Source organism: Aquila chrysaetos, chromosome 4 (assembly GCF_900496995.4).
Source record: "Aquila chrysaetos chrysaetos chromosome 4, bAquChr1.4, whole genome shotgun sequence".
In the NCBI taxonomy this organism is placed as follows: Eukaryota; Metazoa; Chordata; class Aves; order Accipitriformes; family Accipitridae; genus Aquila; species Aquila chrysaetos.
Window position 1 is genome coordinate 32899834 of NC_044007.1, and position 26844 is coordinate 32926677.

Below are 26844 nucleotides of genomic sequence, written 5' to 3' on the forward strand. Positions count from 1 at the left end.
AAGAAAGAAATGCCAGTATCTCTGTCCAATTCTAGTTTTATATTCTTTGTGTTTCAAGTGGATGGAGAATCTAAACCCTGCAAATGCAATGCCTGTGAACATAGTCATTGACTTTATTATGGCCAACAAGAACATGAGTACAGAGACAATTTTTTGAAGTGACAGGGCTGGCAGGGTGAAAGAAGCACTGAAAACGTACCAACTAAAGAGACGGTAAAACAAACAAAAAAAACCCCACCACCACCAAAAAACCCCACCAAAGCCAAACCTTTAAGTTGTATTCTATTAAGCTCATAGTCCAGACTTTGTTGAGTTTCTATAGCTTTTGGAGAGGTCTTTCTAAGATAATCCTGAATTAAACAAACTTCAATATTTTACCTATCATGAGAACAATAAAATATAAAGATGATAGTGGAACAGAAGCCAGAGTGGCAGGCTTACTGAAAAAGTTAACTAGCAAAGAGAAAAATAATGCAGTCAAAGTCCAATTCTGCCATCCGTGTCCCTGTTATATGATGCAATTACACAGAAGTAAAGGTGTGACTATACTTGAACTAGCTCTTTTCTAATTGCTTGGGTAATAATAGTACTGAAGATACAGTGCTGTGATTTGGCACAGACTAACCACACATTTATGTAAAGCAAGGCCTGCTTATAGATGCTACAGAAATACCCCAAATAAAGAGAGCAAGCAGAGTTCAAGTGATAAAGCAAGCACTCATACACTTTTGGGAGATGAGGAACATAAACAGCCTTTTACTTTACTGAAATTAATAGCGCTATTTTCCATCACAAAGAGATGTGTTTCAAAACCCAGCAAAGGCCTCCGTAATTGTTTTAAAACCAAAAGAAAACAAGAGGAGAAATAGAAGAAACAGGTACACAATAGAGAGGAAAGGCTGAAAGGAATTTTATTTCACAACACAGAAGAATTAAGAAGGAAAGTGTACTGAAATAAAGAAAAGCACTGAAGGAAAACCAACACTTTAATGTACTGTAATTACTTATTCCACTATTGCCTTTTTCTCTGACATTTTATTGATGATGTTTCATGGATCATCAATAAAGTAACACTATAAAAAGCCCTAGAATCTTAATTCCTTCTGTTGTTTGTGCTAGATTGACAGTAGTCAATGACAAAGAGGCAACCAGTTCAGCTTGAAGACTTGATGCAAGAGCAAGGGGGGGAAAATAATTTTTAAAAGTTCAATAATAATGTATTAACTTTGAAAGGAACACCAAGTGAAACAAATGAATAAATAATTAGTTTAAGGGTAACAGTATTTTCAAAGCAAATTGAATACTTCCGTTACCAAGAAGATAGGGCATTTGACAGCTAGTAAGACAGCGAGGCATTCAGCTTCCAAACAATAAAAGGTGAGAGTTAATATTACACTAATGAGCCACAAGCATACTGCTGGCTTGTTTTTTATTAACACTAATAAATGAGCTCATAATACTGTTCAGAAGTGGGGGTTTTTTTCTCCACACATCTCACAAAAGAATGTCAGGTGACAAGTACTATGATACATATGGTAGAAACAAACAGCTGTGGCCACAAAATGTTTTGTTAACTGATGATTAATATTTTCAGGAAGCAATCACACTATTTATTAGTAAAAGTTTACAAACATTAAAAAGTGCATAACATTTGAAACCAACAACAACACAAAAATATATATAATATATATACTATATATAAAGAAAGTGACATCACCTCCTGTTAATAAAAGAAAACAAATCTTCTGACTTTGTGATTGGTGCTTATGTGATTGCCATGGTTTACTAATCAGTCACTCTCTTTACTCACCTTAGTCACACAGAGGTGTGGCTGCCCCATTTCGCAGTATTCAGCCTCATGTATGGCCTTGTCTATTGGGGCAGGATGTGGGGAAGGAAATCAATCATCATAGCTACTGCAGAATAGTTTATTAATTTGTAGATATTTTAAGTAATCCCCTGGATGGACAAGCTATCCTGGTATTTCAATGAAGGTCCAGTTCGGACTGTCATTTTGGAATAGCTGAAATGGGAAAAATCCAGTCTTTTGGGTGCTAGATGCCAAGTCTCTCACTTCCCTTTCCACCTCCTAGCCAAAAGGCTGCTGTAGCAGCTTCTAGCACTTGGCTGTACCTGGTGCATCAGTAACAGGCTACTGTCTGTGCAAACTCAACAGCCTGATCAACTGAGGCAGAGGCAAGGAATAGAAAAAATAGTCCCCCTGGCTGGATCCAGCCCATGATCCACTAGTTGGACTATCCTGCAATGTAAAACTCATTCCAGAATACATAACTGGCAATAACCTATGCCAGTTATTTTCCCATGTGTAAACAAGGCCCATCTTTAACAATGTGAACCAGGAAAATCTCTAGCACCACGGAATTTGTTTGAATTTTAACCCATATAAGGTTATAAATGTATTCTTAAAACTACCATAACAATAAAATACTTGGACTAACATTTTAAAAAAATATCTCGGAGAAATATTAAGAAATTTGAGTAAAATTAGAAAAATGGGGAATAACATAGAAGATTTAATTTGAGTCTCTGATATGCAACTAACTACAGGCAAGTGGTAAAACTGTACCAAGGACACAAAACACGCTGAAGTATTCACATTAACAAATCGTTTTGAAGGCTCATCTAGTAACAAATTAGAGTGTTGCTGAGTCATTTAGGTTTAGGCATAATCAATTTAGCGGTTGACGTTTTAAATCTATCATGTGCACATCACCACATTATGCAAAAAACCAGCCCTTTCAAAACGCGTGGTAGAAAAATTCACAGTAACAGAAATATTCTTCATAAGCAGTTGAGAAGGGGCAGTGTGGAGCATCTAAGTCGTACAATACAAAAACCATTGTAAATAACAGAGCTGTAAAACAGACGCAAAGTTCTAAAAACAGTGCTTTCTTTACAGTTCTTTTAATGGGTGAACACTTTGGCCAGAGAATTTTAACCTCTGAGGATCACACAAGCCTTTGCTTAAGATATACAATTCGATCCTCTGACGTTTCAAAGGCCATTTGCTACAAGATTTACCTGTTCTACTTTCTAAAAGTGTTCCCATCAAGTAGTCATTATGAAGGGATCCATCTGATGACACTATCCCAAGAAATCAATACATGTTCAACCATTGCTAATGACAGAGGTAGAGAAAATTCTGTCTTCTGCCACAGCTTGTACCCCCATTTTTAGCATTGTGTTGAGTGGGTTCCAGCAGTGAAGACACATGCACTTTCTTTTCCACCAGCTTGCTCATGGAAACAAATTTGTTCCAGCATGCTCTTGTAGTCTGAAAACATCCAGCAGCTGCTCCAGTCGGTCAAAGTCGGATGTCAGCTTTCTTGCTTTGCTGCCTCCCCTTGGGCCTCACTGGTTTGCTCACTCGGATTTCGTTGTGCATCTCCTTCTCCTTCTATAACATACAAGAAAAGGACAAGTGATCCAACCTAAACCAAAGAGGTCTTCCTCCCAGAAACCCAACTGTTCATCCATCAGCCTCAAAAACAAAGTAAACAGAAATTGAAACTGAAATCTTGCATTAAATATGAAACCTTTTACTACTAAGATAGCTATACGTTGCATCTCAAGAGACACCTTCAAAAACAAATTCCTAGCTGCAATCACCACTATTTATTCACTGTAATACTATGACAATGTAAGAGAAAAAAAGCCAACTAATTACACCAAGTCTGAACAGAGTTTAATATAAAGAGATGCAACTTCAATAAAAGGAATATTGTGTTAAAGCTGTGTTTGTTCTGTATGTCCATTTTCAGTACCATGCCCCATGGCATTCAGTCTAGCTGTCTTACTGAAAACCACAGAACAATCTGAGGAACAGAAAAGATCTTACAGTGGCACAGGGAACAGACAACTCAAAGCCTGTCTAAAGAAGGTTAAGAAGTGCATTGACAAGTGCTCCATTAGTACCTATATACAAAGCATTGTATTTCACCTAACTACTAAAGACCTAACAGGTTCAGACAGCTTGAAGCTAAGTGCAAGTAGAGACGGAAGTCCCTAAACAGTGGACTAGTTAGCTATAGGTACATAATAAGAAATACTGTTAGGTAAGGAATAATGTTAAGACATAAGTTCTCTCTTGTATCTTGCAAAGATTCTGAGTAATTTGTATTGAACTGGCTTGATACAGTAGTTAAGAGAAGAAAATTCCATGGACTAAGTTGTAAAGAGGCCTAAGTAGAGACAGTAGTGCCTCTTACTCTAATCTATAGATCCTTAGAATAATGACAGAGTTCTCAATACAGATATTTATTGTTTCCGCATTTCAAATCATACTGTACTTCTGCAGCTGTATTTCTGTTTATAGAAATAAGCATCGTAAACACCTTCTCTTTTCTATATAGAAGAAACGGCACATTGCTAATGGAAAAAAAAGTTCTTTGCATTGCAAAGGACATTGCAAAAAGCTCAGACATGATAACTGCGTTTTATGCATGCACTGAGTATTTAGGCAGCAAAATGCCTCAGAGGTTATTGGTAATTATCAAATTCAACCTGATGAAAAGTTGTATGGAAGGCTGATTTAACCTATTAAACAGTGAGGTTTGTCCTGTTCATTAGGGGTTGAGTAATAAATAAAGGTTTGTTTTGCAAGGCACTTTCTCAGAAAACTTTTTATTTCTCAGTTTTATCCCCCACATTACAAAGGATTCCATCAGGATGGACCTACATGCAATTATTTCCTATTGGACAGAAATCCCTTTTGCCCAAGTTGCCCAAGTGTCCAAACACTTTCCACAAAGCCTCCTACATTTGTTCTGATACCGCAAAAGTCCAAATGAGTGGAATCTGATTTTTTTATTCTTTTTTTCCCTGCTACGTACTGCATTTATTCTGACTACTAGGAAGTCTTTAATATCGCTCATACTATCTGGGCACGTCAAGCTTTTGTGAAAGAATTTTTTTTTTTTTTTTTTTAAAAAGACGAAACTGAAGAGAGATAAAAAACCCTTGCAAGGTTTTTGTGTTTAAAAGAAGAATCATCCTGGACACAAAGCCCAAACATTTCACTACCTAAATGTTAAACATAGTGCACAAAGATTCAGAGAAAGAGCACTAAGGTTCTAATATACCACTTCTTAAAAGATTTTCTCAACTCACTAGTTGAAATCCATTTAATCTATAATACATTGTCACAGTACTACAGACTGTCTTTCTGGTGGCAGAGCTCTCCTACCAAAGGCCTTAAAATACATTTATGGAAATAGTTTTGCTTCTAAGTTCTGAGAATCCCCAAATTGCCCAAGCAGACTCTTGAACTATTCTTCCTTCAAAACCTGATGGCTATAAGCTCTTAAAAGTAAGAGTTGCAATTCTTACACAGCATTTTGAAACCAAGAGGCAATATTAAAAAGCCCCAAACCAAGTAATACACCATAAGCCATAATACAGTTGTGTTAGTTGGTAAACTAGCAACAGTGACTAGTTCTGCTAATGTGTAGCTTTTAACTCATTTTTCTTCCTGTAACATTACTGACTCTTCAGTGTCTATCAGTGTTCCCAATGCTTACACGTAAAACATTTCTACCATGAACTAAAATCACTTTTAATCACAAATTTCTACAATCAGTCCTTCATTCCAGTTCCGTATGACTTGAACGCCTCTACTATCCCCAGCTTTTTGTAGATGGTGGACCGTTACAACTTTTACAAGGAGGTCTCCTTTCCACTTCTGCACTGAATCTGCGTTCTGTGGCATATCTGCAGACAGCTAGAAAACCAGCAGCTTGTTTTAGAGATTAGACTTGCAGAGACTGGTCCTCATTCTTCATTGTACTTTTTCCCTACTACTTTATTTAGCTACAATCACCTATAAGAGGATCTGAATATAAAATTTCTTAGAATTGCATTGGTTACCTTGAGAGAGAGTTGAGCAGGTGAGCTACCTGCCAATTTCTCTACTAAAATCTTTCTTTTGCCTTCTGTCTTATGATTTCTGTTGCAGTTTTCTACTTGTCAGATGTACACAGTGTTGCTTTTACTAAATTTAGATAAAATGGGTTGCCACAGAGTACATGGAACCTATATTTTAAAGTTTGGTAAATATATCCATTCCATAGATATTAGCAGGTTGTTAGCTTATTATGGACTAGGAATACTGGAACAGTTGTTTTGAAGGGAGAGTATTGTACAGTAATTACATGTATTATACATAATTATGCAGTAAACTCTTGATTATCTGTTTTTGGCTCATCAATGAGGAGATGAACCAGCACTCTCTTCAGGTACCAAACACTGCATGACAGAAAATACGTGGTCTTTGAACAAGGCCTTACTGCTTAGTGCTGTTCAAAGCTGTTCCTGTTCTTTACAGAAAATGTATCTGCAGGCTTTTCAAAGTGAATGTACTAAATATGCTTGGATAGCTTAATTTACATATGTTTTATAATAACCTCTTTTTTTTTTTAATCTGCATTATCCTACTCTGCCATTAATCCATGCAGTTGAAAGCAAATGTACTTGCACTTTTGCAAGAAAATGCATATAGCTGTAATAAGAATAAAAGAAAAAGAAAAACAGAATCGAAACTTGATGTCTATATTTGTATAATTAGGTAGTACTTAGCATAAGTTGTTTCACATGCACCTTGAAAGAAATAAGATCTCACCCCAAATGTGTTCTCCTCTTAAGCCTGTCAGGTGTGATGCATATATGCATCCCGCAAGGACTAGTATATTCTGAACTGGGATTTGGAATGCAAAGTATTTTTTAGCCTCTATTTGGTTTGGAAATACATGACAGGATAATACACTAATACTCGTATGAGTGATAATACAATGCATTTTCCAATATTTGTGATTTGGACACTTTTAACTGGCACCTAGGTGTACTAATAATGCAAAATTTAAGTATATTTTCATGGTATCTAGTTCAAACTGTATAACCTCCTGAAGAAGATTGCAGGCATTTTTGTGTATCTACTACCTAAGGTAATTTTATGAGCAACTCTGTATGCTTTTCTGCAATGATTAAGTTACCCAAGCTGCAAAAGAGGTCTCCAAGAAAAACTAAATAGACTCCTGAATTATGCATTTAAAATTAGGCTAACAGTTATTTAAACCACTTTGATCGCTACAGAGCTAACTGCATGTACAAAATGCATACCAACTTATATTACACGCACAAAGTCACATTCTTTTTATAGCTCACAAAAGAACACAGTTCTGGCTTACAATCACTCCAACAGCTTAACTTAAAAAATAGGGATTGTTTATATTTTCTAAATGGACAAGATCAAAGACAATTTTGGTAAGTGTAAATTTGAGACTGAAAAAATTAGAGCAAGAAGGAAGGTTGGCATTATGCATTTCAAATGCCACCTACTTTATATTTTTCCAACATCTTACACGTATCCCCATATTAAAATAAATAGACACACCTACACACATACTAATAAAACTTTTTTTTTTAAATAGAAAAAAATTAAAGGTCCTGCCCAGCTAGAATTGCGTGCATCTAGAAGCTATAGGCCCCAAATTGGCAACTGCAGAAGGAATGACTTAGGATGTACATTTGTCTGAAAGCCAAAAAAAGAATCCCCCCTTCCAAACAGCACTACAACCATCCAAATGTCACACTGCCCACGTCTGATTGTCAGTGATGAGACTGCCTCTCAGAACTCTTGCCATTGGCTCCAAAAAAAAATATGTGCACAAGCAGGGCAGCTGCCTATCAACAGTTTGTTCTTTGCCACGTTTGTTTTCTTCTGCTATTGTTAAAATAAGCACAAGACCTCTTTCCTAAGATATGAAAAGGGCTGTCAAATATCTGTAAGATCCATTCATTAACTGCCCCCCCCCCCCCCGTAACATGAAAATAATTACACAGCCATATTACTACTTTTATTTAATGTAAGGCCCTTCAGCATACGCTGTCCCTCCTTCCTCTCAACTGAAGGTGCACAACCAGCTAAAAATTTTGGTAGTATTAGAGGTGAAGTAAGATTTAGGATTGCATTAGTGCTAATCACCTTAAAAGAAGGACAAAGTATCAGCAGAAAGGGGAAAGAAACAATTTATTTACCCAGAAACAAAGAGCCAAGTAAAACAAACAACAATGCATTGTTATTGCTCTGTCCTCTGGCAGATGAAAACAAAATTAATCTCCACAATAACCTTTCAAGCAGACACATGGCTTCTCCTACAGGCTTCAAAACAGAGAGCTTCCATTAAAGGATATTATGAAAAGGTGGGTCTTAATAAAGACTTCCTTATTTTCTTCCTTATACTCGATTTTCCATAAAATTTTTACTGATATGGACCCTGCCACTAGGCATTCACTGCAGAATTATTTTTTTTTTTCCAGTAATATGTTGTACTTGCAAATAACCACCCTTCCCATTTATGAAATCTGGGCTTCTTATTGCAGACAACCCCCGCTGATCAGAAAAAAATATTTTTGTTGCTGCAGGACAAGGGAATAATGTGTGCACATAAACCATGTTTTGTGTACTACTCTTTTCATTTTAATTTTAAATAAATATAATAAAAGACCAAAATGTACTCACCTGCTTTGTTTATATCAAGCTCTGATAACTTTAAGGCTAATTCACTAGAGTTCCCACCCGGAGAGGACACAAGTATGTCATGTAAAGCATTTCTTCTACCTGTTCTTCCTGAAGCAATAAAGTCTGCATATGTAGATTCCACATCAGTCATTGCTAACAAATATCCACATAGCAATACCTGGATGGGAGAAAAAAACCAACACTTAGACTACCAGAAAAACAGATGACATTATGGAACAAGAATAGAAGAACTAGAGGGGTCTCATTGTGGAGTAGATTGGCTAAGCAGTAGAGCAGCAAAAGAAGATGCCTCAGTCTCAAAATTTGGAAAAATTAGGGAAGAAACAGAGTAGAAAGCAAAAAGGTTGTGTGGATTTTATGCAATCTGTATTCAACAGTATTTTAAACAACTTCATTTTTCATACTTCATAAAGTGCTAGTGAGTACTTTATAAAAGCAATGACCTCAGCAACATAATTTCTTTATAGAGATGTCTCTGCTTTTAATATTAGCTGGGAAGTAGGAGGTAGGTAGGGGGTGGAACAAAGTTCTTTTCTGCATAAAAAGCAGAGTGTAAGGAATAAGAAAGTACGAATCAATAATGCTTTTGCATGCAGAACACTGTGCTCATACACAGGCACAGCTATGTTTTCTGTATTTTCCTTTCTGTTAGTATGATTAGTTTTGGCATTGTATATAGATGTCTTCAGACTCAACTAATTTATTTTGGTGTGGTAGTTGCACCAAAGCGAATACATTACCATCAAGTCACTGAAACAAGTGGAGACATGCTAACAGAGCAAGCAGAATAGCTAAACGATAATGCAGAGGTTAGAAAGCAGTGCTCTGTAAGCTAGATGTAAACTCAGAACTTATTTTCATTAGCAAATAATTATTTCTCCTGTTATTATGGAATAATGTGATGATGTGCATTAATGTAAGATCTGCCAAAGATACAAGGAGACTCCTATTTCAACCTCAGTAAAAGAAAGATTTGCATCCCTGCTGGAGTATCTGCTGTATCTGCTATAGATCGAACGTGTTAGGATTTTTTTTTCTGAAGTTATAGAATTGTAACCAGAGACAGGGGGAGGGGGGAAGCACTTTCTCTTGCTGATCATACTGCTTTTACTGTAGTTCCATTTGTACTCATCTAAGGTCTCCTGCAAAAAGCTAGGCTACCACACTTCAAATGTAGCTTCCCTCACGCTTTAGGTTTGGATGTAGTAGGGGAATCAGGGAAGCTTTCTGCTAGAGCAGTACTCCAAAGAAAAGCAGCTCTGGGGAACCACTAAACAAAACCAGCACCCCCCACAGTTGTATGCTTCTTTCATTTCTGAGCATTATTTCTGTGGCTTAGCATACTGCTGAGAGAGAACATGGCCATAAGAGCAACATTGCACAGTTGCATACAGTGAGAAGCTTTAGCTATTTTTACTAAAGTAGCTGAAACTTGAAACTTCACATTTACATAGAGCTTACAAATCTTTTTAATCAGTTCCTACTGCAGTTGCTGGACACTGAAGAAGCCCCTAAAGTCATCACAAACACTAACAGCAGCAAAAGATTCAGCTTTCTCTCTTTAAATAAAAAGCAAAACCCCCTCATTTTTTGTAAACACTTTTTATTTTAAACACAGATACATTAAAGACAACAGCCAACCCTTCCCCACCCTCAACTCTGAATAACGTCACAAGTCCTGTCCATTCTTCATCTTCATTCTAGTCCTCACCTCCCCAACTTCAGTCAGATGTATGAGGGTGTACATATGATGTGTCTGAGAAGCCAAGAAAAGGGTTCTACGCCATATTTTATTTAGTCTAAATAAATAACTATATCAAGTATCATTGCAAGACTGACTGACTTAAAAAGAAGTTCATTGCTACAAGCTTTGGTGTCCCATGCCAAATGCTGAATGGCTGACAGGATAATTTTACTCCTATGAACAACCACTGTGAAACAGGAAACTGCTTTTAAGAAAACCAAAAAAGCAAACCAAACCAAAACAAAATAGAACACAACACCCTCCCACCCCCAAACCAAAAAAACAACCACAAAACCTAACAGCAAACACCTACAGAATGGAAAGAGGTCAGCATTGACTGAAAGCCTGCCTGACACATAAAATACTGTAGTGCCTCTCAATTAACAAATGGTTTCATGAGCATGAAAGCATGTGTATTTCTTCCCATGAAGTGCCCACTTCTTGAAACACCGCAAGAATACTGAAGCAATTGAGAAGTCTACCATTTGTTCTTTGCCCAAGGTGCAGATATCACAATGCCAAATATATCAACCATGTAGTAATGAAGCATGTAACTTGCAAAGGTGAAGGGGAACAGTGAGGACAGTTGTGATACAGCACAAGTTTTCAGACTTATCTGACCTGCTCACTGAAGAGTATCATCCAGCAAGATCAGAAAATAAAAGATTTTAAGTGAAACTTACATGAGTTTTATTTGTTCATGCCTGTTATTGCAACTGGCCTGTAGAAAAGGAAGTGCAAAACCTAAAAGTAATCAATGTACAGGCTTGGATTTTGTCATTAGTGTAGCACCAGTCCAAAGTCATCATAGCTATCACTCCTGTGAAGACACTAACTTTGTTTTAGCATAGAAAAAACACCACAGAGAAGAATAATCTTTTGTTACTTTGGAAGCTGCGTATCAGTGCCTCAGGAACAGCAGAGGCTGAACACTGAACAGCAGAGAAGACTATGACTGAGGTGGAACAAGCTATGGGGCTGTAAGGCTGGCAAAATGAGCAATGTTGTACTCCATGAGCAATTCCCTGGACTGTACAAACTGCACTCCACAGAATACTCTTCGGTAAGATTATACTGTTCTTGAAACATTCCATAAAACATGGAGAGCACCAGGGGAAATCTCAAGCTTATTTAATTTTAGCTATGAAACAAGCTATAAAGCCATAGGAAAATGTGCTTGTGGAGAACTTTATTTTAAATGTTCATTTTCTATAGGCTCAATATGGCATTACTAACAACATTCTGATCAAAAAAGAATGTTACCAAACACACATTTATTAACACTTCTAAGTTTTCCTGTCTGCATCTTCTCCTAAATATCAAACACCATTCTGTTTTGTATTGGCATTATCTTGAGACATTACTGCATAAATATGGAACTCCACTGACATCACCCGAGAGCTCCCCTTCCAATGAATGGCTCAGTGCCCAGCAGTCAGTACTTATTCACTGAACCAGTCATTAAGGAATTACCATTCACTCCAAAAAACCTTTTTTTCCTTCAGTCTTTCTGGAAAGAGTGGAATTTGCTAATAATTCTGTGAAATATAATTTGAATTTCCTAACTAATTGTATTAACAGATATTCCTGTGTTAAAGATTGTGGTTGCAATCCCTCTAGTTCTACTAACTTTTTTTTTATAGTTGCAAAACTAGTACTCTGCTACACGGTATTAAACCGAAAGAAGGTGGCTGCAAACCTCACTGCTTCTGCCAACTGAACCAGCAAACTAAAGAAAGCAGTTCTGTGAGCATAAGAACTAATGAAACCTGCTGTCACAGGATTGGATCCCTTGGTAACTGCTAAGATACTATCCCATCTGAAGTCTCCTCTCAGCTGTGCTTTGTCTTCCCCCCCCATGTAGAGTCACTTCGCCTGGTAATGGGTTAGAGTTTGCAATACAGCCCTGGGGATTTTCATATGGCATCTTTCGTTTCCTCAGCTTCTTAGTTTCATAAAACCTCTAGAAACGTGGGTATCTTAAATTTCTGTCTCTTTGCCCTCCCAGCTCCTTCCTCCCAAAGAAAGCTGTGCTGAAAATTAGTTGAAAACACTTAGAAAATTATGGAGGATGAGGAAGGTAGATAGGCATAGCTGCTATCTTGGATTTTAGCCAGTGTCACAAGACATCTCTGTATTATTAATGAATATTCTGGATAATATATACTGCTACACCTGCAAAAGGCCTACTTCTATATTCTATGCAAATGAAGAAGTTTTACAGGTAAGCATCGTAAGGAGTAGAATTAGTATCCAGAGAATGCAGGAGCAGAAAAGAAGGATGACAAGAACAGTGTAATTTAATAGGTACAGAAAGAATCAGTATTTCTGTTTTCAGAAAGTTCCTGGAATACTCCTTGATCTCCATAATCTAATTTCTGTGTTAAATTTTCCATTTCCATGCTATATATAACAAATCTTATCCCCCAAATTTCTGAAGGTAACTGTCAAATTTCTACAACTGTTTTCCTTCTTCTACATACTTTGGTTTTATTGAAAGAGCTCTTAAAAAAACCCTAAAAAGTTAGTGATGGCTTCACAAATGAAATATCAATTTGACTGCATTCCGTAATCATTTAGTGATTATGATTCCATAATCATTTAGTAACAAGTGTTACACAGTGCCATTGTTCTCAAGAGCTTGGAAGTGAACGTATATCAATTATGTGGCATACCAGCATGAATTAAAAATCAGTGTCTATAGAGTTTACGGGCTAGAAGTACCTAGGGTTGTTGAATTTAGCCTGTTTGAAGGACTAGCTACCTAAAAGAAGCCCAAACACATTTAAAGTACCTTCACTAATTGGTATTTATTATTATTTTAAAAGGAACACAGGATAAGAACGGGCACTTGACACATGGCTTGTCTGTGGGATTTGGGATATGTTGGCTAGCACAGGAGAGCTGCCATTTTCTTGGCAAACATGCAGTGTAAGACTAAGAGGTACGATCCTTCAACGTTTACTCCCCCTCTTTCTCCATATATGCTTAATGATGGCATTGAATAAGGGATTTTCAAATAAAACTCTCCCAGGCTTTGGCTGCTAAATGTTGTATCACGATCAGCACATTATTTAAATATAATTATCTATATTCAGCTTTCATAAGGGAACAAAAAAAAAGAGAACTTGTCATTTAATAGCATGTCTGTTTTAAAGATGGTGTATAATTATGCTTTTAAAATAAATTTTCATTCCAAATCTAGCCTTAGCTTAGAGATAGGGCTCTTTCCAGTGAGGAGATAGCTCTATTCCACAGCAACCTGTACCTAGATTCCCACTTCATGCATGGAATGCTATACTGAAAGCAGAAACAGAGGAACAATTTAACAAAAGTATACTTCTTCCACAGGAGATTATATCTGTTGTGCTGTACAATAGTATTGCTTTTGCACAGACACAGATGAGCAAGAAAATAGCATTAACTCTTCAAAGCCAATTAAAGGAAATATAACTGTCCATGCCAGCTAGCGAGCTGGACAGTATTTCAACCTGCACTTTGGAAATCCCTTACGTAGTCTTGTCTGTGTGATGTTTCCGTAGTGACTACCTCTATAAAATAGTAACGTAGAACAGGTCACTCACCTTTTTGATGGTTAACATGTTTTTGCTATGAACATAGTATACGTAGTACTCCTAGTACTAATAAGATCTTAATGGAAATTAGTGGGCAATTCAACTGGTTAAACAATGAAACAGAACAAAGAAAATGACTACCTGAGATTTTTTTTTAAACCAGAAAAAAATTAAGAAGCTATTTTAAATCTGCATAAAAAAACCACTATGGTGTTGGATATCCTTCAGCTCATAACCTATACAAAGAGATCATTCACTAAGACAGTTAATAGGTTTTCCTTCTGCATTATCTAAGTTATATTTTACCTAAAGAGATCTACAGAACTAAAAGCCAAATAGTTGAATTCTTACTATGTCCTTGCTCAGACAAATTTCATTACGCCCATGACCATAAGGATTTGGTCTCTCATCTACCACTTAATTTCAGTTCACAAATTCAGTTTTATCTTCCACTATTCCTTAAAAACAGGCAGTGAAATAAGAGCAGCAAATAAAAAAAAAGCAAACATAATCCATGAAGTAATACTAGAGGGACCTTGGTTCTTTGTCATTCCCACAGACAACTATTGAGGTTATTGGAAGTAATTATAAATAACAATAAATGTTTTGATATTTTGAAATTAACACCCTATGCAGGAAACAAATCACAACATTTAAGTATCCACATGGGGACTCTTATGTTAGGGAACGAAAGAGGGTGAGCTACTATCTACCACCACTAGTCGCTGCTCATCCTAAAGAGAATACCGAATGGCAAACCAAACGTGTTTGAGAAAAGAGGCATGTATTGCTGTGTGACTTTTTTTACTTGCAGTTGGTGAATGGACCTCTTGGCTTCTGAAGGGAAGGGGGGAGTTAAAGCATCACTTTTCAAGATGCTCTGACACTCTCTATGAGCAACTACATCCATTGCTATAATACCTCATAACCGTAAAGATGGATAAGGGCCTCAAGCAAGATGGGAGCTGTCAAGCTCATCATGTGACACACACCTGGCAGCTCTGCTGAGCATTCCCACATCCATCTGAGTTCTGGGAAGGTTGATGTTACAGGGTTCTGGGAGGATGCAGCCAGCTATGCAGCACTGCAGTTTATTTGCTTAGAATGGTGTGGTGCTCCAAATCAAGGAGCAGGGTTAATACAATACTGCACAAACACAATGTTTTGTTCAAAAGGAATACTTTGAGCCTTTGGGGAAAGCCTGTCCACTGGGCCTCTATATGGCAATCCAGCAGCACTCCTTTCAGAACAGAGGGATAACACGAGAGGCAAGTCCAGAGAAGAGTATGAAGGCACAAAATACACCCCTCAACAGGAAAGAGGAGCTCTTCCTCAGCTGCTGGATTACTGGGAAAGCCCAGTCTATTGAGGATTCACAACAGACTGGCAGCTTGGAAATGCTTTGCACAAAAAAGAAAAGACTTTCTGCAGAAGTGTAGAGTAGATGTCTGCTTAGCATCAGGATGTTTAGTAGAGAGGAGGCGGGGAAGTTTTGTGGGGTTTGCTCATGAAGCATCTCTATCTTCCTAACCTTGCCCTTAATTCAGGATTCATGCTATAAGAAATTTTGTTCTCTCAGACAATCTGTCAACAAATGCCACCCTGCACAGCCAGCGCTTTAAAGGTATTGATCGACATAATTCTCATTAGAAAACATAGATGAGTCTCTGACATCTATTCTTTAGAGAACTTTTTATAAGCACTGTAGTGACTATTTTTGTAACAGCTGTCTCCTCTATTCATTGCTACATACAACAGCATGTATATGGCTTTATGGGAAAAAAAAGAACAAAACACTGAACAGTCATGATCAGCAGTCTGCAAACTTTTTGGGCCAAACTGCTGTGAGCCACTGTAATCCTTATAGACAACTTTCAACTGAAAAAAATTATAGGTTTAGCCAACTTTTAACCAAAGGTCTAATAGCAAAATAGTTCTGTGAATTACCTGCAGACCAGTATGAGCCTTCTAAACAATCAGCAGTACAAAGACGATAATGTGGAAGCCACTCAGATAAAGGGTTTTCTATTAAACAGATTTCCAATTTTGGGCAGAAGCTTAATGCTATGGAAGGGGCTAAGAATGAGATTAATTGGACTAATTTTAAATGCCTCTATACTCATATGTAGGTAGGTACCTATATGAGGTGATTCATCCGATCCATATTAAGCATTTGTTTTAGAATGAATGCAACTAGTACCTTCAATGTGCTGATCTCTTCCTACTGAATAGAAAAAAAAGTCTAGAAGGTGAGCAGAGATCTTTGTTATACATGCATTAAGTTTGGTGACATTTGTCCTACTCTAGATGACCTAAAAGGATTCTGGTCCATTGAATTTTTAAATTCAGCATATATAAAATGCTTATCCACATAAGACCTGTTCCCTTCAAGATGTTGGTTTTTTTTTTTTCCCTGGAGATACACATCTTGCTAGATATTACTTTACTAGTATTAATGCTTTCAAGGTCAAAGCAAAAAAAGACTTCATTCTCATAAAAAAAACAACCCAAAAGGTGGCACACAGACAGTATGCAGTACATTGTTGTGTACTTTTCCAGTTAATGGGAACCAGCTGTGTTTTTTAAGAAATAGCTCCATGGTGCAAGGTGACCTCCATTCATTTATAAGGGCTGAAATACACAGCTGAACTACAGATTTGAATGGCTAAATATCCCTAAGTAATTTATTATAGTTGCTGCAATTCCTAACAGTGAACCATGAAACTAACATGAAGATTCCTGATCTTTAGCTAGTTACAAGCCAAGACACTTAGACCATGTCTTCCATATTAACATATGTCCAATCTGATAAAATACATAGCTTTTTTATGCTAGGGTAAGAACTAATGTGAGTCTTGCTCTTCATTGTTTTAAAATGTCAGTAAAGGTAATGGCTAGCAAGAAGGTATTAGCTAGCACTGCCAAGATTTATCTATGCATGTGCTGGGTTGGGAGAATATGATGGAATTACAAAACCACAATATGGGCATGAAGAATCAGATTTCAGGTAGGGAGACAGCATCCAAAAGGGTACTCTTCTGTCTGGAGGACAAGACCAGGAAGAAAAAAAGCAGATGGAGATGGGAAGTGTCATGGTTTAACCCCAGCCAGCAACTAAGCACCACGCAGCTGCTCACTCACTTCCCCCCCACCCAGTGGGATGGGAGAGAGAATTGAGAGAAGAACTAAAACTCGTGGGCTGAGATAAGAATGGTTTAATTGAACAGAAAAGAAGAAACTAATAATGATAATACTAATAAAATGACAATAGTAATAATAAAAGGATTGGAATATACAAACAATGCACAATGCAATTGCTCACCACTCCCCAACCAATGCCCAGTTAGTTCCTGAGTGGCGATCCCCTCACCCCCACTCCCCCCCAGTTTATATACTGGGCATGATGTCACATGGTGTAGAATACCCCATTGGCCAGTTTGGGTCAGCTGCCCTGGCTGTGTCCCCTCCCAACTCCTTGTGCCCTTCCAGCCTTCTTGTTGGCTGGGCATGAGAAGCTGAAAAATCCTTGACTTTTAGTCTAAACATTACTTAGAAACAACTGAAAACATCAGTGTTATCAACATTCTTCTCATACCTAACTCAAAAACACAGCACTGTACCAGCTACTAGGAAGACAATTAACTCTATCCCAGCTGAAACCAGGACAGGAGGAAGCAGCAACTGCCTTAGAGAACCGAGAGTTAAGTTGGAGAAACCAGTTAAGCTTGTACCAGCAGAAAGATAGCTTCTAGTGTGGTAGACCCCTCCAGCTGCTCTACCAAGAGGTACCAGCTGGGCTAACTTGACTCAAGGATTTCACACAGGGCCATTGATTTGAATGAGGGGTTTGGCTCACTGAAAAGACATTGTATGGGGCGGGGGGAAACCTCAGACATCTTACAATGGAATGATAACCTGGTCAGGTGCTTGACAACATTTTATACTAATTCTTTGTATGGCATCTTTGTATTTACTAGTCACTAAAAAGACTGCTTTTAACATTGTGGAGCCTATTTACTAAGAAAATGGGTATCACTTTCCTCCTCCTGGAGGATTCCATCTTAAATATTTTATTTTTCCATCCTTAGAATACAGAGTATTTCCACCGCTTACTGCTGAACCAAGATCTAACACAATTATGGTGCATAAGATAAACCATGGACATGGTTTAGTGGGCATGGTTGACAGTTGGACTCGATCTTAAAGGTCTTTTCCAACCTAAATGATTCTATGATTCTATACATTGTTTCCAGGCAATACTCATATCATTACAATACCCATTTTCATCTGAAAATGCAATGCATGAGGTTCTTAGAAGACCTGTCTTATCTCACTGCAAGAGATTTGGCTTAATAGAACAATCCTTCCTATTACACTGCTCCCATTCCCAAGGTAACTAAAGTTTGCATTTTATGATGTTCTGCATTCTGACAATTTGATTGATATGTTTACAGCATCTACAACAGCAGTTTGTAGATAACAAAAGCATTTCAAAGGGAAAGCATGCAGTCAGAACAGCAAAAAGAAAATGTCTAGATAACAGTATCATGACAGCATTTAAAACTTAGCCTATACATTATCCTCTGTGGACAGAAGGATGCACCAGCATTTTCATAAGGTTTCTTCCAGACCTATTTGCTAGGATTCTTCAATGTTTCAGTACAACATGTAGCCTAGCTACCAAGTATTCAAGATACATAAATGCTCCACAGTTTAGCTATCCTTAAACTCTTCCTTAGTATTTAAAAAACAACTGTCCAGCTTCCAAGACACTTTCCTCAAATCTTTAAGACATTGAAAGCTACTAGATAGATGCAACAAATTCAGCAGTTTCTGGTGGAATAGCTCAAGTGTCTGCATGTGACTACCTTTTGAAATGATGCAGCCATGACTCATCATGAAAGTATGTGTTGCAGCACCCAGAACAGAAGAGTTTGAGCTTATTACTGTTTCTTCTCAGGCGGTGGCAAAAACAGTGCTGGAAGGAAGGGATTTGCCTTTTTGGATAGCAAGATCATCCACAACTGTATGTTACCAAATATTAAATATTGGTTCCTACGTTTGCTTTTAATAAAATCAATTACCTCTTGCAAAACCAAAGCTTCTATAGTATAGTGTGCTTCTGTTAAGATGTCACATTTCACATGCAAGCTTGGGGTTTGCCAAGAATACACCCAATGACACCATACTTTTCAGTATTTGCAAAGATAAATACCACTGGGCCAGCCTGGAGACCTGTGAACATGAGACAAGCAGCTTTTTAATAATGTAAGTATTTGAACCTCTTTGTGCCTCAATACATTAGTCAGTATTTCATTCATGGTATATTTGGACAACTTTTTGGCTCATCAATAATAAATTAACTTTTCCATGCAATTTTTTCCTGTGGCAGGCATTTAACATCTACTTTACATTTGAATTAGTTTTTCCAGCCACAGACATTCTGCCTTTCTTTTAATTACTATCTAGAAGCTACAAAACAAGCACAATTTGGCTAACAATATTTCAGTTTTTGTAACTTAAAAGCAGTTCAATTTATTATACCTCACATGATAAATTCACATTTTATATTGCATATCATTTCACTTCAGTTTCTCTTAGTCTCAGCCTTACATTTTTCAAGGTTTCCATCATTTTTGCATTCTGTTCCCATGTGTACACTGACTACTTTAGAGTCTAAGGACTGCCTGGCTCTGTTGCTATGCAACAGCATAGCCTACTTAGGGCTTCCTGAAATAATCGTCTCAAATGTGCTTTTTTTCAAAGACTTGTTTCCAGCAGGAATACTTTAATGTTTCTTTATAATGGACCACTGATATTATTACTACAATAGTAGACAGTGGTCACCTGGGAAGTTTTGGTAGCTACTTAAGATGACAAACAATGTTACTGCTTGCAAAATTCAGGACATACCTCCTACATTAGCACCGGAAGGTAAATATCTAAAATAATGCTGTGTTTGCAAGATGTTCTCCAGGTATACGAGAGCCATATACTTACAAGGAAAAAAAAAAAAAAAAAAATCTTAATTGTTCCTTGTCTTACTCTATTTCATTCAAGGGGAAAAAAAGTTCTCTACTTAATGTAGAATATGCCACAAGTCAGGAAAAAATAAACCCTCTTTATATGAAGTCTATTATAAATTTAATCAGCTCAACAGAAGGAACAAATATGCAAATACTCCATGTTGCAAGTCATTATAAAATAAGTTGATTTCAGAATTCTTTAGAACATGGTTCCACATTTTTAAAATCATATTACAGATGCCATGAACTGGGGCTGCATTTGCTTTTTGAGGTACCTTCGCGCAGCCCTTGAGAAACTGCCCTGTGAAACATTCAATGTTTCCAGCCTCAAACAGCATTTTTCTTGTTACAAACTTCTAGTGCTGCTGCTGCAAGGGCGGACCAATGTTTTTTGTTTTCTTATTGCTGGCTTATTTTGGAACCTTAAGTTAATACATTTCTGTAACAATATGTAAAGCAATATAAACACAGGGTTCTTGTTAAAGTATCAATCAACTCTAAAGGGCCAAATGCCTTACTACGCACCAGGCTAAAGGATCAAAGGAAGGAGGTTTAATACTACAAAAGAGATTTTAATGAAAGGAAATATTTTACCTCATATTCTTTTCTTTTCCTTTTCCACCTTAGCATGCTCAGCAGCAGTTGTGTCTATGGGGATATGTGTCAGTCCAGAATTGACGTAGAGAGAGAGAAAGGATGTTTCCCAGACCCAGAGAAAATAGGAACAGGTTTTAAATTAAGGCCCTTGCAGAGGCAAGTCCACCTGCAGTCTTTTCAAGGAAGAAGGGGAAGAAAGCAGCAATTTCATATTGTTTGCAAGATCCTAAGTCTTAAAGATTACTTTTTAAGAAAAAGAGTAGACTGTGGTAGGCACTGGAATGGGAATCTCAAAAACAAATGCATGAGGTAGTATAAAGGGGTAATTTTCTGTATCCATGTGTGTAGCCACATACATGCATAGTAGCCAAGCTATCCAACAATATGATTCAGCAAGGTGTAGTAAGCATGACTCTCCCAGAGTGATGCATTTCAAGTCTCTATTCTTTAAAACCACATAAAAAGTACAGCTCAGACACAAATCAGTATCACTACTGTTTTGAAAGCAAAGAGGTCAAGACCTGAAGAGCAGCAACCTTTGGAAGGATCTTCTTTACAGTAAGCCAACAGTCTGAAGCCTGGAAATGATGCATGATCAGCTGGAGGAGAGAAAAGCACTAATAAGGAAATCTTTTATAATGGGGAAATCCTTTAGTGTGTTCAGTTTGCATTTTACATTTTGCAGTATTTATGGGCATTTAAAAGACAGGTCAAATAATTTCTAACATAAAAAGACAAAAAGAAAGCCCTCATATTAGCCAGGTAAGTTTGAAGATGGGAACCCTACCAACCTCTTTTGCATGTCCACATTTAAAAAAGAATCTAATTAAGCAAAGAGGAAAAAAGCAAAACAAACAACAACCTATCTTCCTGAATAATTGTTTGTGACCTAGGATCATTTTGAACACTTCGGATTGAAAAATCTGTACTTTAGAAAGCTGTCCTTAACAATGCTGACAAGTTTCCATGTGCTGCTACCAGATGGAAACTAAAAAAAATGGCTTGCATATACTAATATTTAATTAGCAGTTGTGCTGCATTACACAATCTGTCCATGAAACTCAGATTTAAGATGCATTTCTAGATGCAAACCCAGGTACCTTGATGAATATGATACCCAACAGCAACTGAGGAAGATACAGGCTCTGCAAACCACAGCTACTTAAAATCAGTGCTAGTTAACAGCTTTAAAAGTGAGAGTTAAATACTGCTTTTATCCCCAATTTCAAGCCAAACTAAAGCTCAAATACTTAATTCTTATCCCTCTAATGTCCCAATTCTTTATTCTAAAAGAAGAAAGGGCCAAATGGAGGAAGATAACAGGGTGGCAACTTACAAGAGGGGGTGGTGGAAGCATATAAACAAAGTAGAATTTCCTTGACTCTCACAGAGCTCATTGATTTCAGCCAACCACAACAAATTGCTCAATCACTTTAAGAGATGGCCTATTAAAAAAGCATACAGTAGGCATTTTATACTCATGCCAGGAAAAGTTATCCAACCAGACCAGCACATATTTTCTGCAGCTCAAGCTCTTAATTCTGGCTCACAATTCTCCTTTTCACAGCAGCTGCTGAGTACTAAGAAATGTTAGAAGAGCATAAGAAGAATCTGAACATACATTTCTTCCTACATGCATAAAACCAACAAAATGCAATAAAGTACAAGCCATGGTTTCTGGATATGAGCATACACACAGGTATGAGCAGAAACAGAAGAACTTACAGAAACCCTTACTACCGTACAAAGTTCCTGAGAGGAATTCATGTCATCAGACTACACGAGTACTTCCATACTTGACTTGAATAGCTTACCTGACCCTTCAGAGGCCGTGCAAAGCACAGAATCCCTCCTTTTTTTCTATCTGCTGGTGTATTGTGGATAACGAAAGAAAGTACCAGCTGTCTGCTTCAGTAAGAATGCATATGTGGGCAGAATATTTCCTAAGACTTCCAATTCTGAAATTCTGGCAAAGGTAAAAACCTCTCAAGAATAAGAATAAGAATAACCCACAGATGTGAGTTTTACCATTTTTCCATAAAAGGCAAACTGCAGCTACAACCTCAAAGAGGAAGAAGATAACTGTATAAAAGATGTTGCTCCAAATCTAAAGCAACAGAAGAAACACACACATATCTCATAGTCACTACAGAAGTGCCTTGTTCAAGTGAAAACTAAACTTTAGAAATAAAGAGAATATGAGAATTACATAATTGAGAACAAATGAAGAGAAAAGACATACAGGCAGACCACAGTAAGAAAGTGCATCAAAATAAACCCAAGTGGACTCTAAGACTGAGCAGGAAGAAACAATCAATATTAAGTGCCTCCTGGCAAAGAAGAGGAAGAAACCTCCTTTATAACCATTATTCCTCCTCACAAAGATCTTGGGATGCTGACAGCTAGTTGTAAGCCTCTACCCTTTCTCAACTAAAACTGTCCACCTTTGGACCTAGATGAACATGGGAAGGACCATAACACCAGAGAAAATTAGTAGATATCAGGAAGGTTTCCTATACAACAGTTTGAGTGTTCAGGGTCAGGGAACTTCGAAAATTACCTCATCTATCCATGTAAATATACATAGGTATACCTGCCGAGATGGGTACCATTAAATATTCACTCCATCTGCATTACTACTTGCATCTAGACATACTTACCAGTAGAGTCTGGGACCCCATTAGATTTTCTATAAGCTGTACAAGAACTGCCTCATATTCCAAATATTCGTCTATTTTAAAAAAATGATCTTTTGGTACCTAAAATGATTAGCTTTAAAGAACCACCTGTGGTGGGTTGACCTTGACTGGCTGCCAGATGCCCACCCAGCTGCTCTCACTCCCCCTTAACAGGACAGGGGGAGAAAATAAGATGAAAGAGCCAGTGGGTCAAGATAAAGACAGGGAGATCTGTTACCAATTATCAGCACTGGCAAAACAGACTCAACTTGGGGAAAATTAATTTACTGTGAGAAACAAAGACAAGTTAAAACAACACCTTCCCTCCACCCCCCCTCTTTTTCCCAGGCTCAGCTTCACTCCTTCAGCTCCTGACTGCTCTACCTCCTCCCCACCACCCAGCAGCCTGGGGGATGGGGAATGGGAGGGTGCAGTCAGGTCAGTCCATAACAGTTCCTCTCTGCTGCTCCTTCCTCCTCACACTTTTCCCCTGCTCCAACATTGGTCCTTCCCGTGGGCTCTTCCACAGGCTCCAGCATGGGCTCTCCCCAGGCTGCAGTTCTTTCAGGATATACCAGGCAGCTCCGGTGTGGCACATACTGGCAGGCAAATACCTGCTCCACTGCGGTCTCCTCCACGGGCTGCAGGGGAATCTCTTCTCCAGTACCCGGAGCACCTCCTCCTCTTCCTCCTCCTCCTCCTTCTTCAACCTTTGTGTTCCCTCTGCTGTTCCTCACTCTTTTGTTTCCTCCTCCTCTACCCGCGTGGCAGGTTTTAGTCCTTTTCTTACATGCGTTTTCCCTGAGGGACCACCATCCTGGCTGCGGGGCTCAGCCGTGCGCTGCGGTGGGTCTGTTGGTGCCGGCTGGAACCGGCTGTGTCCGGCACGGGGCAGCCCTGGCCGCTCCTCACAGAGGCCGCCCTGCAGCCATCTCACTGCCGACACCTGGGCACCGACACCCAGTATACCCACCGAAAAAACTCATATTCATCATAAGATACTAAGTGGATATAAATGGCCATGAGAAGCACTTACTATTCTTTCCAGTGTCTTCCTTAAACTTCAGTAATTGCTGAGACTGCCCTTCTTTCACTTAAGACTGGGATATCACAGGCACATGATGATCTCATCCGTTACATGTCCCTGATACCTCACAGCTGATATGAGGCAGTCTCTTTCCAAGCAAAGGCTATGTGGCAAGTGTGTTAAAACCAAGACAGAGAGATAATAAGGCACTATTCTCTACTCACCAGCCTTTACTATCACAGACCAAAAAAATCTCAGCGGTCTCAAAGATCATGATCGCTGTAGCCATGACTTTTATAGACACCAGAAGCAATATCTTTTTCCCCAAGACTGAAGCCCTTGTTTTACATGAGAGAGGACAAGGAATCCTTTCTCTGTTATTTTAAGTAACTTAAACATGAGATTAGCTTTGACATTTTTAGGTTTCTGTACCAAGAAAGACAGAGGAGAAGTACATACCAGCTTTTTGAGCCTATAGGCTACTTCCAAGAAAGCATTCACCATAGAAACAAAATTACGAGTTTTTTCAAGATCTCACCACATTATGTAGCTGAATTAATGCCTCTCAGAAGAGCAAGAAGTGCCAAGGACGCAAGCACGTTGCAAGAGGTGACATGTTTGTTTGTGGGTTTACTCTAAGCATTGATTAGCTTGTTTAAAAAGTAAGTACTCCACAAGAACAGTAGGTAAAACTAAGACACTTGCCCATATGCAAGTAACATGCCAAGTTTGGGTGAATGAACACAGTATCTAGAAACCCATACTTTTAGCTTCAGGTGACCAACACGAGATACTACAAAGGACCTCATGCTTCAGAAATTACTAAGAACTAACCTTTTTAAAAAGTATCTTGGGATAAGTAGTGAAATAAACTAACAAACCCAAGCCTCTTATCAATTCTGAAAAGTTGACTTAATGTAATGTTGAAATGTAGGACACCACCCATGAAATTTGAAGATATAGTGCAAACTTCAAGACTTAAGTTGATGAAAAAACCCCTGTGATTTCAGCTGAGTCAGAAATTCACCCATACTGTAAAAAACATTAAGGGAAGAGAGCGGGGGGCGGGGGGGGGGGAGAAGATAAAGACATTTTTCTTTCTACTACTAAGCAATTAATGCCCACATTTTCTAACATGACTATTTACACTGGATTAAAAGCTTCACTGAACATATGCTTCATAGGCAACCTTCAGGCAAGTAGATTTTAACTTTTAGTGCAGTATCTTTGAAATTTACCACCCCAATCACGAAAACTGATCTTTTCTACCCTTCCCTTGAACAAAATTTTCCATTGCTATTACATACCTTATACCTACAACCTCCTCATGATCCAATAGAAACAGCACCAGTATTTTCAAACAAATAGTACTGATATTTGCATAACAGAAAATATTCTTGTGTTCATCACAGACTCCAGTGAAATCAGAGCTGAACTAAAAATGGAAAGACAAGAAGTATCTTCATTTCAGAAAAGCTTTTCAGCACAGTCTGAGTGAAATAATATTCAGATAAGAGAGATCTTAACCATACCCTGCTCAGCCTCAGTGTCTTTCTGTTCTAAATCTTTCTTTCCAAAACGCTCCTCCTCCCCCTAAGCAAATTGCTTGTTAACCCTTTGTCAGGAATATCTTTAAGTATCACTTTCAGAATCAAGCAGTATTTTCCCCCTTTTGTATTTTTCCACTCTTCTTGCTTAATCCCCTACAGGGGTTATTCAAATATTAATACTTGAATATTAAAATCAATTAAAATTTTAAATGTTTAATTCTATTATTAATTATTAGATATAAACTTTTTAAAAAGTTTAAACATGCAAAACACTGAAAGGAAAAAAAAACCCCAAGAATCTGAAAGGCTAATTGAAATGGAAAACTATTTCCCCAGAGCTGACCTTTGGATGAAGACTCACACACTCCGGGCACTTCACTTTTGTGAAGCACTGCTGAATCCACATGTCTTGACACATGTCCCCTCCTTTCCACAGAGCTATTTTGCATGATGTCATTACTGGAATAACACATTTGTATCCAGACAGCAGTGATCTACATGTGCCAAGATGTTTTTTGGGAATCACTACAAATCTTTTAGCCATTTGACTTGTATGCCAAATGAGGCAAACTTATCTGTAAAGTCAAAGGGAATTTGGCTATTTGCCTGAAACTCCACATACATCACATTACATAACATGATGATTTTAAGGTCCATTAAAGCTATTTTTAAGTAAATTATTCTCCTGTTTGGCATACCTCAGTATACCATTTAAGAGACTACCAAAGCTAATGGGTTCAACAGAAAGTAAACCCAAACTTAGTCAAGTTTTCCCCACAAAAAAATAAATACGGAAGCGGTTTTTTTTCCTTTTCTTAAACAAACAACTGGACTACAGAGAAGGTTTAAAGGTATGCAGATTCTCCAAGTCTGACAATTGAAAGACAATATTATTTGAAGACAGGATTAAAATGAAGAGCTATGCCATCCTCATGACAAAAACAGTAGCACAGGAAAAGGCAGACACTATACTCACCTTAGGAATATAAGCAGAAAGAAGGGGGTTTGTTTATTTTTAAAAAACAAACAAACAAAAACCCCACACTCACAGGAAAAACACAACCACACCTCCCCCACTCATCACACACAA

The 26844-nt window shown here is 37.9% G+C and overlaps 1 protein-coding gene across 3 annotated transcripts in view; it reads right to left on the minus strand.

Moving 5' to 3' along the window:
* Nucleotides 1-888: 888 nt before the first annotated feature.
* Nucleotides 889-26844, minus strand: part of PKIA (cAMP-dependent protein kinase inhibitor alpha) — a 45708-nt gene continuing 19752 nt past the window's right edge. For all 3 annotated transcript variants that reach the window (XM_030011812.2, XM_030011811.2, XM_030011810.1), the window contains 2 exons: nucleotides 8537-8714; nucleotides 889-3418 (listed from right to left, as the gene is read on the minus strand). In XM_030011812.2, the coding sequence (XP_029867672.1) occupies nucleotides 3339-3418; nucleotides 8537-8687 (231 nt within the window). In that variant the 5' untranslated portion in view covers nucleotides 8688-8714 and the 3' untranslated portion in view covers nucleotides 889-3338. The remainder of the gene's footprint in view (nucleotides 3419-8536; nucleotides 8715-26844) is intronic.